Source organism: Haliotis cracherodii, unplaced genomic scaffold (assembly GCF_022045235.1).
Source record: "Haliotis cracherodii isolate W230 unplaced genomic scaffold, xgHalCrac1.p SCAF_4, whole genome shotgun sequence".
NCBI classification, from domain to species: domain Eukaryota; kingdom Metazoa; phylum Mollusca; class Gastropoda; order Lepetellida; family Haliotidae; genus Haliotis; species Haliotis cracherodii.
Genome location: NW_027266297.1, coordinates 35721640 through 35735844, shown reverse-complemented (window position 1 = coordinate 35735844; position 14205 = coordinate 35721640). Strand labels below are relative to the sequence as shown.

General features: G+C 44.5%; 1 protein-coding gene across 1 annotated transcript in view; it reads right to left on the bottom strand.

The window, feature by feature from the left end:
• Window positions 1–14205, bottom strand: part of LOC139480356 (xylose isomerase-like) — a 20985-nt gene extending 6780 nt beyond the window's left edge. The window contains exons 1-8 of the mRNA XM_071263419.1: window positions 13988–14205; window positions 6894–6970; window positions 6051–6123; window positions 5313–5454; window positions 3910–4047; window positions 1438–1547; window positions 807–902; window positions 264–347 (exon numbers count right to left, since the gene is read on the bottom strand). Of these exons, the coding sequence (XP_071119520.1) occupies window positions 264–347; window positions 807–902; window positions 1438–1547; window positions 3910–4047; window positions 5313–5454; window positions 6051–6123; window positions 6894–6970; window positions 13988–14078 (811 nt within the window). The 5' untranslated portion in view covers window positions 14079–14205. The remainder of the gene's footprint in view (window positions 1–263; window positions 348–806; window positions 903–1437; window positions 1548–3909; window positions 4048–5312; window positions 5455–6050; window positions 6124–6893; window positions 6971–13987) is intronic.

The window sequence follows — 14205 nt, the reverse complement described above, 5'->3', positions numbered from 1 at the left end:
TCAAAATTATATTGCCTGATGTTAATGATACATGACTGGGTTAACATTGAAAAAGGTTGCGTATAGAATCGCATTTGTTACAATTTTACAATGTTACATTTTTAGAAATTTCTCCATAAACTTTTGCAGAAACATCAAGTTCACAAAACACTGACAGGGATACCACTAGCATAGCGTATGCAGTACGAGGCGTATTGATGATATGGGAACTAATGAATTATAAATTCACATAAATTATCAACAAGTTTCCATGGAAAACGTACCATAGTCATACTGATGCTTGGTAGGTTCTTTGGGCTTGGGCTCAATCAGGAATGTCCCGGTGAAGCCGATCTTCTTCTTGTAATCTGCAAAATAGACGGGCATGTAAGTGATGGAGTGTGGGGGTGGATGTGGGTATGGGTGTGGGGGTGGATGTGGGTATGAGTGTGGGTGTGGTTGTGGGTGTGGGTGTGGGTGTGGGTGTGCTTATAGAATCTGAATGGACAGTTGAGTCATTACATAAAAATTGGAGATAAATAATTTGTTTTTCATCGCCGCACTCAGCAATATGACGGCGGCCTGTAAATAATCGAGTCTGGACCAGACAAACCAGTGATTGATATTATGAGAGAGTTCCCGCGCCGTCGGGTACGATGACACGGAGTCGTCCCACGGATGCATTCTGTCTCGGTGACAGGCATAGGTTGGTGGGAACCCAGATTCCTCTATGGAGTTACAATGAGAAGACAGCTAACCCATCTCATTGGCGATTCATCGTTGAACCATTATTCTTAATAACTATGAAAATATGACTTATATCGTACCTGAAGCCATTCTGAAGAACTTTGCCATGTGAGTGACCTCGGCCTTGACATTGGTGTTGAGGATGCTATGGTAACCCTCCCGTCCTCCCCAGAACACTGAGACAGAAGCAAAGGGATGACACAAAGATCAACATCGTACAGCGTGCATCCCAAGACATTGACGTATAGACCTGAATTGTACAGTGCATCGTTTGTAACGAGGCGACAATCTTATACCAGTTTACTGGCTGAGCCCAACACATGGAATGAGAGCTGCTGGGCGAAAGGGGCAAAGTGTATCGTATGTTTGTTTGTTTGCTTGTTTGTTTGTTGTTTAACGCCCCACGCCGCACTCAGCAATATTCCAGCAATATTCCAGCCATATGACGGCAGGCTGTAAATAATCGAGTCTGGACCAGACAATCCAGTGATTGACAGCATGAGCATCGATCCATGCAATTAGGATACAATGACATGCATCAACCAAGTCAGCGAGCCTGACCACCCGATCTTGTTAGTCGCCTCTCACGACAAGTATGGTCGCCTTTTACGGCAAGCATGGTTTGCTGAAGACCTCTCTCTGCCCGTATGAGGGCACGAATCTAATTCCATATTACTTCTTCAACACATGGAAGAATCACTGCATACTTACCGAAGTTCTCAGCCCCGAGTCTCTTTGCGACCTCCAAGCCTTTCTTCACCTGGGCTGCCCCGAATGCGAACACGTGGGCATCGGGGTTGGTGCTGGCGCCGTTCATGTACCTGGCGACAGAAATGTACGTGGATGTACCAGGGGCGTGTTGTCACCGTTGATCTATTTAGTAACGACCGATTTAGCCGTGTAAAGAAACTGATCTGTCTTTCACGAGTGAGTGAGTATGGCTTTTCGCCGTTTTTAGCAATATTACAACCATATCACGGGGACACCGGGAATAACATTCGCACATTGTATCCAAGAGGGGAATCGAACCCGGGTCTTCGGCGTGACGGGCGAACGCTTTAACCATATGGCTACCCCGACGCGCCTGTCTTTCGCGAGTTACTGTCCATTAACCAAATATGGTGAGATATTTTTTCGAGATGTCGTTTGTAAAACACAACTGTCAGCCAAAAGTGAGTGAGTGAGCTAACGCCGCTTTTAACAGTATTCCAGCCATATCGCGGTGTGTCAGCCTAATGTGGGAAAGCCCGAAGTGATGCAGGTCTCAGATGTTTACCACTTCGGTGAAACCCACGGGCACTATGCTGACAAACCTAGAAACATAATCGGGGCGAACAGGGATTCGAACCCACAATCATAGGTTTCTGGCGAGCCCAAGGGACGCAACTCTGCACAGCGAATTGCGGCGCCTTAGACGACTTGGCCACCCGTGCCCCCGTTAGCTAAGAGAGGAGACGCCCAGGTGATGACGTTTAACTACTCATGCCGGGTGGTGTTTGATATGAAAAAAACAACCTACATGTAAATAACTCTGTCCCATAACTGTACTGCCTACAAGCGTTGTGTAAACAACAGATGACATCATGCAACGAGCTGATACATAACTACCGGTGAAGATCCGGGGAAGAATATGTCTTCAGCAACCCATGTTTGCCGTGAAAGACGACGATGCTTGTCGCTAAATGCGACTATGCGTGTCGTAAGAGGCGACTAACGGGATCAGGTGGTCAGGCTTGCTGACTTGGTTGATGCATGTCATCGTATCCCAACTGCGTGGATCGATGCTCATGATGTCAACCACTGGGTTATCTGGTCCAGACTCGATTATTTACAGACCGCCGTCCTATAGTTGGAATATTGCCGAGTTCGGCGTTAAACAACAAACAAACAGAGATACATAACTTACTGTCCACAGGTGTCAGTCTAACTCTGCGTGTATGTTGTATACGAGGCACTATGTTTTTACCACTAACACGACGGAGACGCCAAAAATGGACTTCATACATTGTACTCACTTGGTGAATCGAGTTCAGTTCTAGGGTGAACACACAAGTTGCAGGTTGCCGTGCTTATTACCTAGGGTGGACAAACAAGTTGCAGCTTGACGTGCTTATTACCTAGGGTGGACAAAAAAGTTGCAGGTTGCCATGCTTATTACCTAGGGTGGACAAAAAAGTTGCAGGTTGCCATGCTTATTACCTAGGGTGGGCAAACAAGTTGCAGGTTGTCATGCTTATTACCTGGGGTGGGCAAACAAGTTGCAGGTTGCCATGCTTATTACCTAGGGTGGACCAACAAGTTGCAGGTTGCCATGCTTATTACCTAGGGTGGACCAACAAGTTGCAGGTTGCCATGCTTATTACCTAGGGTGGGCAAAAAAGTTGCAGGTTGTCATGCTTTTTACCTAGGGAGGGCAGAGAAGTTGCAGGTTGCCATGCTTATTACCTAGGGTGGGCAAACATGTTGGAGGTTGCCATGCTTATTACCTAGGGTGGGCAAAAAAGTTGCAGGTTGTCATGCTTTTTACCTAGGGAGGGCAGAGAAGTTGCAGGTTGCCATGCTTATTACCTAGGGTGGGCAAACATGTTGGAGGTTGCCATGCTTATTACCTAGGGTGGGCAAACAAGTTGCAGGTTGTCATGCTTATTACCTAGGGTGGGCAAACAAGTTGCAGGTTGTCATGCTTTTTACCTTGGGTGGGCAAACAAGTTGCAGGTTGTCATGCTTTTTACCTGGGGTGGGCAAACAAGTTGCAGGTTGCCATGCTTATTACCTAGGGTGGACCAACAAGTTGCAGGTTGCCATGCTTATTACCTAGGGTGGACAAAAAAGTTGCAGGTTGTCATGCTTATTACCTAGGGTGGGCAAACATTTTGGAGGTTGCCATGCTTATTACCTAGGGTGGGCAAACAGGTTGCAGGTTGTCATGCTTATTACCTAGGGTGGGCAAACATGTTGCAGGTTGCCATGGTTATTACCTAGGGTGGGCAAAAAAGTTGCAGGTTGTCATGCTTATTACCTAGGATGGATAAACAAGTTGCAGGTTGCCATGGTTATTACCTAGGGTGGGCAAACATGTTGCGGGTTGCCATGGTTATTACCTAGGGTGGGAAAACAAGTTGCAGGTTGCCATGCTTATTACCTAGGATGGACAAACAAGTTGCAGGTTGCCATGCTTATTACCTAGGGTGGGCAAACAAGTTGCAGGTTGCCCACAACAGTTTGACTCCAGTCTTCTTCTGCAGCTGCTCGGCCAGGTCGACGATCTCGTCGAGGTTCTTGTTGGACTCCTCCAGAGTGGCTCCCTCAGGGGCGATGTCCCTGGAAGAGGGGCGGCAGTGTATGATCAGGTTAGATAGTAGGGGCGGGGGGGGGGGGGTTGGTGTATGTCGAGTGGAACAGTATGTCAGTTATATCAGGGCGTCTGTGTCCGTAGAAAACAGAAAGTGTTGATGCGAGCATAGGTATGGTGTTAGCAGACCGCTGATGGTTTCTGGGGCGAATCTGAAATCTCTGAACCCGCGAGCTGGGAAGCCTGGCGTTACTATGGAAACAACAAAGCACAGTCAAATCAAAGTAGATCAATACTAGATCAAAACTATTGCTGGTCACGGCTTTTGCATTTTACCAGACACCTTCCGCCATAATGGTTAGGAATATCCTTTCTTAGTAACATTTTCTACATGTTCCAGACGTCATTTTTGGCCGCCTTGCTAAAATGAAGGGGTTTTAGGGGCTTGTCCGGCCTTACATGCTTGAATTAAAGACATTCGTTAGTAACTGTAGTCATTAGTTACCAAAGTACATGAACACTCCACACAAGACATATCTGTTGAATGTGGCCCCGATGGATGTCAATGATATTATCGCACGCCATTATGGAACGTCTATTTTCGAGTTATTTGTTCGGGTCCTATTTTCGATATCTATTAATTGTTTTTTTAATTTTCAAATAGCCTGCGGCTTTATTAGCACCATCAAACAAACATGGTGGATAGATATCCGGTAAAATGCACGTGTACCCTAAATATGTACATTATGTACACGCCTGCAATAAAGTTAAGCACCAGCCTTCTTTATTTACATATATCCTAAACTTCCGTTTATCTTTTGGGATATCTATGTAAAACCTTCATCTCATTTTGATCAATGTCTAACATACCACCGACACTTGCTGAATGATTCTACACGAGAAATGTTTGTTTATTCATGTGGTTGCATGTACCGAGACAAATAATATTATGCAAAGAAACAGAGGACTCCATTGAAAAGTCTAGTAAGATTGCAATCGACAGTTACACAACGATGTAATAAGATAATCGACGCTGCTTGTTGCATTTCAATGAGAGATTGTTATAGTAAAGTTCAGCAAAATTCCAGCTACATGACAACACAAATGGGCTTTAAACATTGTATCCATATTGGGAACAAAACTGCGTGACGGGTCTGTCTGACCAGTCAGCTACCCATCGCCCGTTGCGGCTTCAGAGGCCAGGTATTATCTCAAGAGAAATTATGGTTGCCATAAATAATAATTCAGGAAACATTTCAACACAACACATTAGCTGGAGTGCGTTCATGTTTACCTGTCATGGAAGGTCCAGTATTTGACCCCAAGTTTGGAGAAGAACTCGAATCCTGCTCTCAACCTCCTCTTGGCGTTGGCGATGGTGTCGGAGCCGTCATCCCAAGGTCGGTTCAAGGTCGGGAAGCCAAACGGGTCAGCGCCTTGACATCAATGATTTAATGAGGGTTAAAACGCCGCATTAGGTTTTTACTTGATTTAAGTTCACACAAATAGTTTCATTGCAAAGGGTTTAATTGGGACATATTAACCGTACTTCCAGGTAGCTCGTAGGTTATTCTTTGAATATACATAATCTAATAGTAAGGTGAGGTGAAATGGGGTTTAACGTCGCGTTTTATTATTATTATTATTATTAAGATTATTGCACTAATATAGCAACGTGCATGCACGTGTGTGCGTGTGGCTGCTTGTACTAGTCCGGACTGATGCCGATTTATAGTGCTAGCCCGCTGACATACCATGCCGCAGTTTAATAAGAATACCCCACTCAGACACAGTATACAGACTCCGAGCCGACCAGTCCTTGTTTTAACCCGTTAATGCCGAGCGCCAGACAGGGGAACAACAAGTACCATCTTTTAACGTCTTTTGGCATGGCGCGGCCGGGGATCAATCCTCGGACCTTCCGCTCTCCGGGCGGACGCTCTACCACTAGACCACGGAGGCGGTCGATCTAATAGTGAAATGATGGGCTCTGTGTGGAATGTAGCAGACACGCCTGAAACAAGGTCATTACCTGTCCCTCTGAAGGTGTGCCAGAAACACACGGAGAACCTCAGCCACTCCTCCATCGTCCTCCCCTGCACAGTCTACAGAAACAACACATGACGAGGAGTATTAAACTTTTATCGTCGAATGTTTATTTACAAAAAAAATAACGTTTTTTAAAGAAATAAACAGTGTCTTGAGTGTAAAAAGTACGGCTAACCAGCTTCAGGGCATAGAGATAAGTGATGCCATTTGATTGTGACATTATTGTAACCGATGACGTCATAATGGTCTGCAAGGCATGGTGATGCAATTTCAATGTAGCGATATCTCCTATGGAAGCTAGATTTTGGATGATAAACACGAGTTGATAAAAGCGGAAAAACTCACAGGCTTGCCGAGAAGTTTTACCACTTTTATCAACGAGTATTGGTATATTTGATATCAAAAGACACGAGGGTGAGATTCTATTTATCACCCAACTTCATCCTTCCAACTTTTGCAGTTTGTAGACAGTAATATGCATTGTCTCAAGTGTTAAAAGTACTGCTAACAGCTTAAGTCATGTCAGTAGCAGATGTCATTTGATTTTGACATCATGGTAATCAGTGACGTCACAATGGTCTGCAAAGCATTGTGATGCAATTTCATTGCAGCGATATCAATAATATAGATATCGCTTGATGTCACCCAAACGATATCTCCTGTGGGAGCCAGTTTTGGATGATAAAACACATTACCATTTAGGGGAGTGCGTCAATGTTTTATGAAGTTACTGCATAGCTTCGTGTCACTGTAACGATCAAATTTATAAGGAATCATGAACATGAACCAAAAGACTAAGCCATGGCCAGATGTGGGGTATACTTACCTCGGAGGGGTTATACTGTTTATACACCAGGGTGTCAGCTGGGCCCCCATCAGGCTTGAACTCTATATTCCCAATGCCTTAAGAAAAAAATGTGAGGTTGAAAATTCTAGGAATAATAAATACGACAGTGATTGAGACAAATATGATCGAGACTTATTTAAACCGAGGAACGAGATTTTCTTGCTAAGCGACATCATAAGATCGAGACCCGTGAAGATCCGGGGTAGAATATGTCTTCACCAACCCATACTTGCCGTAAAAAGCGACTATGCTTGTCGTAAGAGGCGACTAACGGGATCGGGTGGTCAGGCTCGCTGAATTGGTTGATGCATGTCATCGTATCCCAGTTGCGTGGATCGATGCTCATGATATCAATCACTGGAATGGCTGGCCCAGACTCGATTATTTACATTCCGCTTATAAACCTGGAATATGGCTGAGTGCGACGTTTACAATAAACAAGCGAAAATAAGATCGAATGTTTGGCAGGATTCTAGATACTCGTAAATGTAACGATGGCCTTTGGTGTGGTTTTGCCCTTCCGAGCTAATGATCAATATTCTCGCCACATCATGACGGGGGATATCAAGAATGGGGGCATACATTGTAACCATGTTGGGATTCGAACACGGTTATGTTGTGTGAAGAGACAACGCTTTAACTAGGCTACCCCGCCCCCTTTGTCCTTATGTGAACTGCTCCTTGAGATAGACAATCAATCATGCTGGGATATGACTGATATCGCAAGTGACAGCCCAGTCCAAGACTATCAGTAGCCACATGTTCAATATCGTGAGATATCCTGAATGTCAAGGGTCTTCTTCTGGGAACTCACGTCAGCGGGAGACAGATTCAAGATTAATGAATGGCGTTTTTGTAATCTGACGAGAGTCGTTGTGATAAGATTACACTGAGCCGCTATCCAGCATAACCGGATCATTTCCTTTAATTCCGAATGTAGCATCCGACATGGATTCTGGCGCCGAACAGGTCCTAATGTGTTTAACCTTCCCGGAAGGGGTACAGTAAACTACGTTTATAACGAACATGCTTACAACGAACTGGCCGATATAACGAACTTATTTTTTAGTCCCGACCATTTGTTGTGTATATGCTGTATGTTTGCTTATAACGAACTACGGTTACTACAAACTAAACGTCACTGTCTCCATCTCCTAACAATAACTGCCCATCCTATTGTCTCTAGGTGGAATTTGATTGGGTTGATTTAGCAGGTTTGTTTGTTGGTTGGTTGGTTGATTAACCCAGTACTCGGTAATATTCTGTTATATGGGGTCTGTCTGTAAATAATCGAGTCTGGTTGCTATGAGCAACGTCTCATGCCATCGGAGTATAGGACCAGCATAGGTGAGGCATAATAAGAACACCTCTGTGTTAATTAACGACGTAGCTCTTCAAGATGGACATTTGTATACAAGTTATTATCCAAAGGGGAGGGTTAGTCTAGTGGTAAAAGTGTTCGCTCGTCACGCACAGGGGCCGGGTTTGATTCCCTGCATGGTATAAACAATATGTGTGAAATCAATTTCACCGCCCTGATCTTGCTTCAATATTACTAATATTGCTAAAAGCGGCGTTAAACCGATCTCTCTCACTCATTAACCAGGACACACATATAATGGATCCCGCGCTCATTCGCATGACGATGAGTGAATGAGTGTGATTTTATGCCGCCTTTAGCAATATTCCGGTAATATCACCGCAGGGGACACCAGAAATGGGCTTCACACATTGTACCCATGTGAAGAATCGAACCCTGGTTTTCGGGGTGACGAGCGAACGCTTTAACCACTAGGCTACCCGACCGCCCCTGCATGGTGATGGTGGGAACGCGTTTTCAATGTAGGTCAAGAAACAAAAGACACGTGTGGTGCAATCTGGCGCCATGTCACTGTGAACGTTGTGACCTTTCATGCTGCACATACTCATAAATCTTGTGGGGACACGGGTGGCCCAGTCGTCAAAGGCGCCGTGATTCGCTGAGCAGAGTTGCGTCCCTTGGGCACGCCAGAAACCTATGATTGTGGGTTCGAATCCCGGTTCGCCACGATTATGTTTCTAGGTTTGTCAGCACCATACCCGTGCTCGTGGGTTTCACACGTCTGAGACCTGCACCACTGAGACCGGGCTTTCCTCCCACATTAAGCAGACACGCCGCGATATAACTGGAATACTGTTAAAAGCGGCGTCAAACCCAACTCACTCACTCACTCATAAAGCTTGTATTCCGCGGACGACAGGCATGCATCTTATGTATCAAGCCTTTATCAATTAGCTATTTTGCCGAGCTTAAAATACATGAAATTCAATAATGGTGTCCAGTAAAGACATTGCCAAGGCTTACACGTGGAATACGAACTACAGCTCTGATAACTACCAACAATAGCAACATCAATATGAGTGAGTGAGTGAGTTGGATTTAAGGCTGCTTTTAACAGTAGTCCTGTTATATCACAGCGTGTCAGCTTAATGTGGGAGGAAAGCCCGAAGTGGTGCAGGTCTTGGACGTTTACCACTTCGGTGAAAACCACGAGCACAGATATTATGCTAACAAAGCTAGAAATATAATCGGGGCGAACCGGGATTCGAACCCACAATCATAGGTTTCTGGCGTGTCCAAGCGAATTTCGGCGCCTTAAACGACTGGGCCACCTGTACCCCCACACCAATATGACCCAAGTCAGAATAATAACAGCAGAATACAGTTTGTCCCAATCTCATTAAAATGAGATCATAGTTATCGCTAACGCTAAACAAAGCTGGTGCATTCTTCTCCTTTTTTAAACTTTTAAAATATTATTCATATCAGGTGCCACGATTGTGCACCAGACCCTAAAGGAACACGTGACTGGTATAACGGGTCATAGTATGTGTAGGCTTACTAGACATTACTTGGGCAGAGCTTCTGATATTCAGTTTATCATTATATGGACCATGTTGATGTTTGTTTTAATAATTTGATCATGAAACTCTATAGCTCCTTAACATAGTTATTAAATGTACAGATCTTTTCAAGAATTTTACATCTATACACATAATATTTTGCCGTAAGTAGACACACTCTTTTTCACTCCAAATACAGTTAACTACGGTTATAACGAACTCAGAGGGACCACTAATTTGAGTTCGTAAAAACCGTAGTTCGTTATAAGCATTATATACAGCATATATACATCAAATGGCAGGGACTAAAAAATAAGTTCGTTATATCCGTCAGTTCGTTATAAACGTGTTCGTACTGTAACTCTGTAACATTCAAATAACATTATCTTCAAGCAGCGGTGTAGAATTATCCGCATAATAAATCCCCTTTATAAGCTTATTACCAAACTTAAGTCACGCTAAACGGTGTCTAGCCGGGAGAGCCACATTTCAGAAATGGCTATTGCCGGTAGAGCCACATTTTCAGCTGAGTGCATTTCACCTATTCTAGCGGGTAATCAATTAATCCGATTACCGATACCTTTATATGAGTGTCCCACATTTAAATTACTAAGCGTGGTGTTCTTTAGAGATACCTTTAAATGAGTGTACTGCAGACATTGTATTTTGTGATGGTACATTTTATGCCTGTCCCAAGTTGTTTGATCAGATTTATTGTTTACATTCTGAGGTGTTTGGCCATATGTTTCCATTAGTTTACTGTTTGTTGTCCAATCGAAAAAAAAGAGTGTTATGTCAACATGTTTCAGTACCTATGCGATTTTGCTAGTAGAGGAGGTCTAGAGTTTGCCCCACTTACAATTCAGTTGGACTTTAAACGTGCAGCTCACAATGCCGTGACTGATGTATTTCCTGGGACATTAGTTAGAGGGTGTTTCTTTCACTTCACCCAATGTATCTGGAGGAGGGTGCAGAAAGAAGGTCTGGTGATGGACTTTAAGGAAGATGAGGAGGTGAAGAAGCTGGTGAGAAGAGCTGCTGCCCTCCCTCTAGTACCTCGTGACAAAGTGGATGATGTGTGGCTTGATGCCATTGCTGACTCTCCTGCTGGCCCTAAAGTGACTGCCTTCATGGACTACGTGACAACCAGTTGGGTTCAAGGAGGGGCCTTCATGCCAGAGATTTGGAACCATTTCGAAAACCAAGGCCACTGTACCAACAATCACCTGGAAGGGTGGCACAACAAGATAAAGAAACTTGCCAAGAAGTGCCACCCGAACATCTACGAGGTAGTGAAGCTATTTCAGCGGGAGCAGTCACTCAAAGAGGTTGCAGTCCTGAGACTCTCTCACCAGTGGTCAGAACCTTCACGAAGAAAGAAGTACAAGGCAATCGATGCACGTATTGCGTCCCTCAAGATCCAGCTCCTGAACCAACACCTGAGTGAGATGGAATATGCTGACCACGTGGGCGACCTCCTTAATCTGCAGTAATGCCATTAAATCCATTATGATATTCATATGCTATTCATCAATATAAAGTTTTGATGAATGTGTTATCCTTGTTGAATAAAAAATGAGAAAACGAGACTTGTTTTGTTATATACGGTAACCTGTTAGAATCACAAAGCATGTTTTGACAGCATAGCCGCGAGAGCCACATTATACAATCACGCAACCATAACCATTGCCGCGAGAGCCACGTCAATTTGGGCTATCTATTTTCGAAATGTGGCTTTGCCGGCCTGTAACCCGCTAAACAAAGCGTGTCTTGAACGGGTGCCACGTGGTCACATAAGCTCCGCCCACTCATGAATTGTAGTACACTTAAGTCCACTGTAGGTTCAAGGGTTCTACACACGTACTTGTTTTTTTAGTTCTAGTCACGAGATACCATGGCGTAGTTTAACATGGGTACCTTACTCAGACACAGTACGCTGCATCCGGGTCGACCATTCCTTGTTTTATCACCTTTATCATTGTTTATGCCGAGCGATAAAAACTCGTACTATCTTTTAAGGTTTAGTCGAGCCACCGAACTTCCGTTGTCCGGGCAGACGCTCTACCCACTACGCCACGGAGGCGGTCTTCGATGAAGATGGGTATCTACATATCATATGGGGTGGTAGGGTAGCCTAGTGGTTAAAGCGTTCGCTCATCACACCGAAAACTCAGGTTCGATTCCCGACATGGGTACAATATGTGAAGCCCATTTCTGGTGTCCCCCGCCGTGATATTGCTGCAATAGTGCTTAGCGGCGTAAAACAATACTCACTCACTCACTACATATCATATAATTCCAGCGTGGCCTTGTAACGTGAAGCTGTGTTCCGACATTGAACTTGCCATTAGTAACAGAGTAACCTGCCACTACTGCCGTGTAATAATTAAAGTACTTGTCGTTATCGCTAGGATGGCCCTGATACAGTTCTATATCTGCACCCTCTACCCTGACAACGTTGATATGGGGACAGCCTCAAGGTAATCGTCAAGACTGTACATGCCCCGTCGAGACGTGGGGTACATTTCTGTGTCTGTGTCTTCCTGTGTCGTGGGCACCCAACTGCAGGTCATGATGAAATGGAGTGCTACCGTTCCTACATGTTTGTTTTGTTCGTTTGTTGTTTAACGCCTCACACAGCAATATTCCAACTAAATGATGGCGGTCTGTAAGTAATCGAGTCTTGACAAGTCAACCCAGTGATTGACATCATGAACATCGATCGCACCAACCAAGTCAGCGAGTCTGGCCACCCGATTCCGTTAGTCGCCTCTCACTACAAGCATAGTCGCCTTTTACGGCACGCATGGGTTGTACTGCTGAAGACCAATTCTATCCCGGATCTTCACGGGTCTGGGCGTGAAATGACGTGACATGGCCTCGCCGCGGCACAAACATGGCGGAGGAAGAGCAACTTACTGGAGAGGTGAAACAAAACAATGGGCGTTGTCGTGCTCTATCTATGATAGTTCAGGACAAAACTACACTATATTACACTACAAGTACATGGGGGTAGAGCAAAATTTATTTATTTTCATAATACAAGTCGGTCGGGCTGTATAAACACCGTGACGTCATTTGCTTGTTACGTCATAATTACCCTGTATCTTCGGCAGTCGTTGGGCCGATCTGTTATTGTCACACAAACATTTCCCCCCGAAAATACGTCTCTGTACTGGTGAACACGTAATTATATATTCGCAACGTGTCAATAGCGGGTCAACGGACCCGTGAAGATCCAGGTTGGCTGAGGTCTTCAGCAACCCATGTTGTAAGAGGCGACTAACGGGATAGGGTAGTCAGGCTTGCTGACGTGAATCGATGCTCATGATATCAATCACTGGTTTGCCTGGTCCAGACTTGATTATTTACATACCGCCGTCATTTAGCTGGAATACTGCTGAATGAGGCGTTAAACAATAAACAAACAAATAAACAAAAGAGAGCTTAATGTTCGTGCACACCCTTCTCGTGAAGTCATGGGTACTGTATGTGTGTTTTATTGAGTATTCGAGTCTGGACCAGACAAACCATGATTGACAGCTTCGAACCAAGTTGGGATGACACTTGGTCAACCTGGGACCAGTTCCACAAAACTATCTGAGTGTCACTGTATGTAATAGGAGTCTAACGCTAAGATCGCTTTGTGGCACAGACAATACAGCAACGTGACCGCAAGAGGCACATTTTCTTAGGCTCCTATGACAAGAATAGGTTATTGTTAGGATAACAATCTGCCCGAAATTTCCACGTGCACATAGTATGATAATTAATCACTGACAGGCTGAATGTCATCGAGTAGAATAGGATCACCTACACGCCTTATCACGAGAAGTGATTATATCGTCCAGTTTACATCATTAATTCTAACTCAGAGTCTCGTTTGTTTCTCATGCCAGATAAGCTTGTACACATCTGCAGGCGTCATTTGTCGCCGCCCGTATATCGGGTTTCTCAGGCCGTATTGCAATAACAGCTTGGCTCAACTGCGATCAGCCCCCAGCCTACTCGGCTACATGAAAAGCTAATTCACGTGGCGAGGACATATCCTTACTTCATAAATAAATATTCATACCGATGTCAATGCATTTCATACTTTTCTTTAAGCTCAAGATTGACAGCCCTGAAATAGCAGCCCTGCTGTTGGTAAATGTAGAGTTAAACTTACAAACTCAGATTGAACAACGTACCTGGGAAAAACTCGGCGTCAGGTGCATCATACTTGGCATATTGCGCACCTGCAGGACCAGAGTTAGATGATGTGGGAGCAAACGACGACATTCTGGACGGCGCAGTGACAGTCGAATGTTACCACGGCAGGGACTGGGATTGAATGAGCGTACAGTCAGCAGGCTGTTATAAATGTCAAGGTCGTTTTGTAGATACACACATCCCCACGAGATAACTG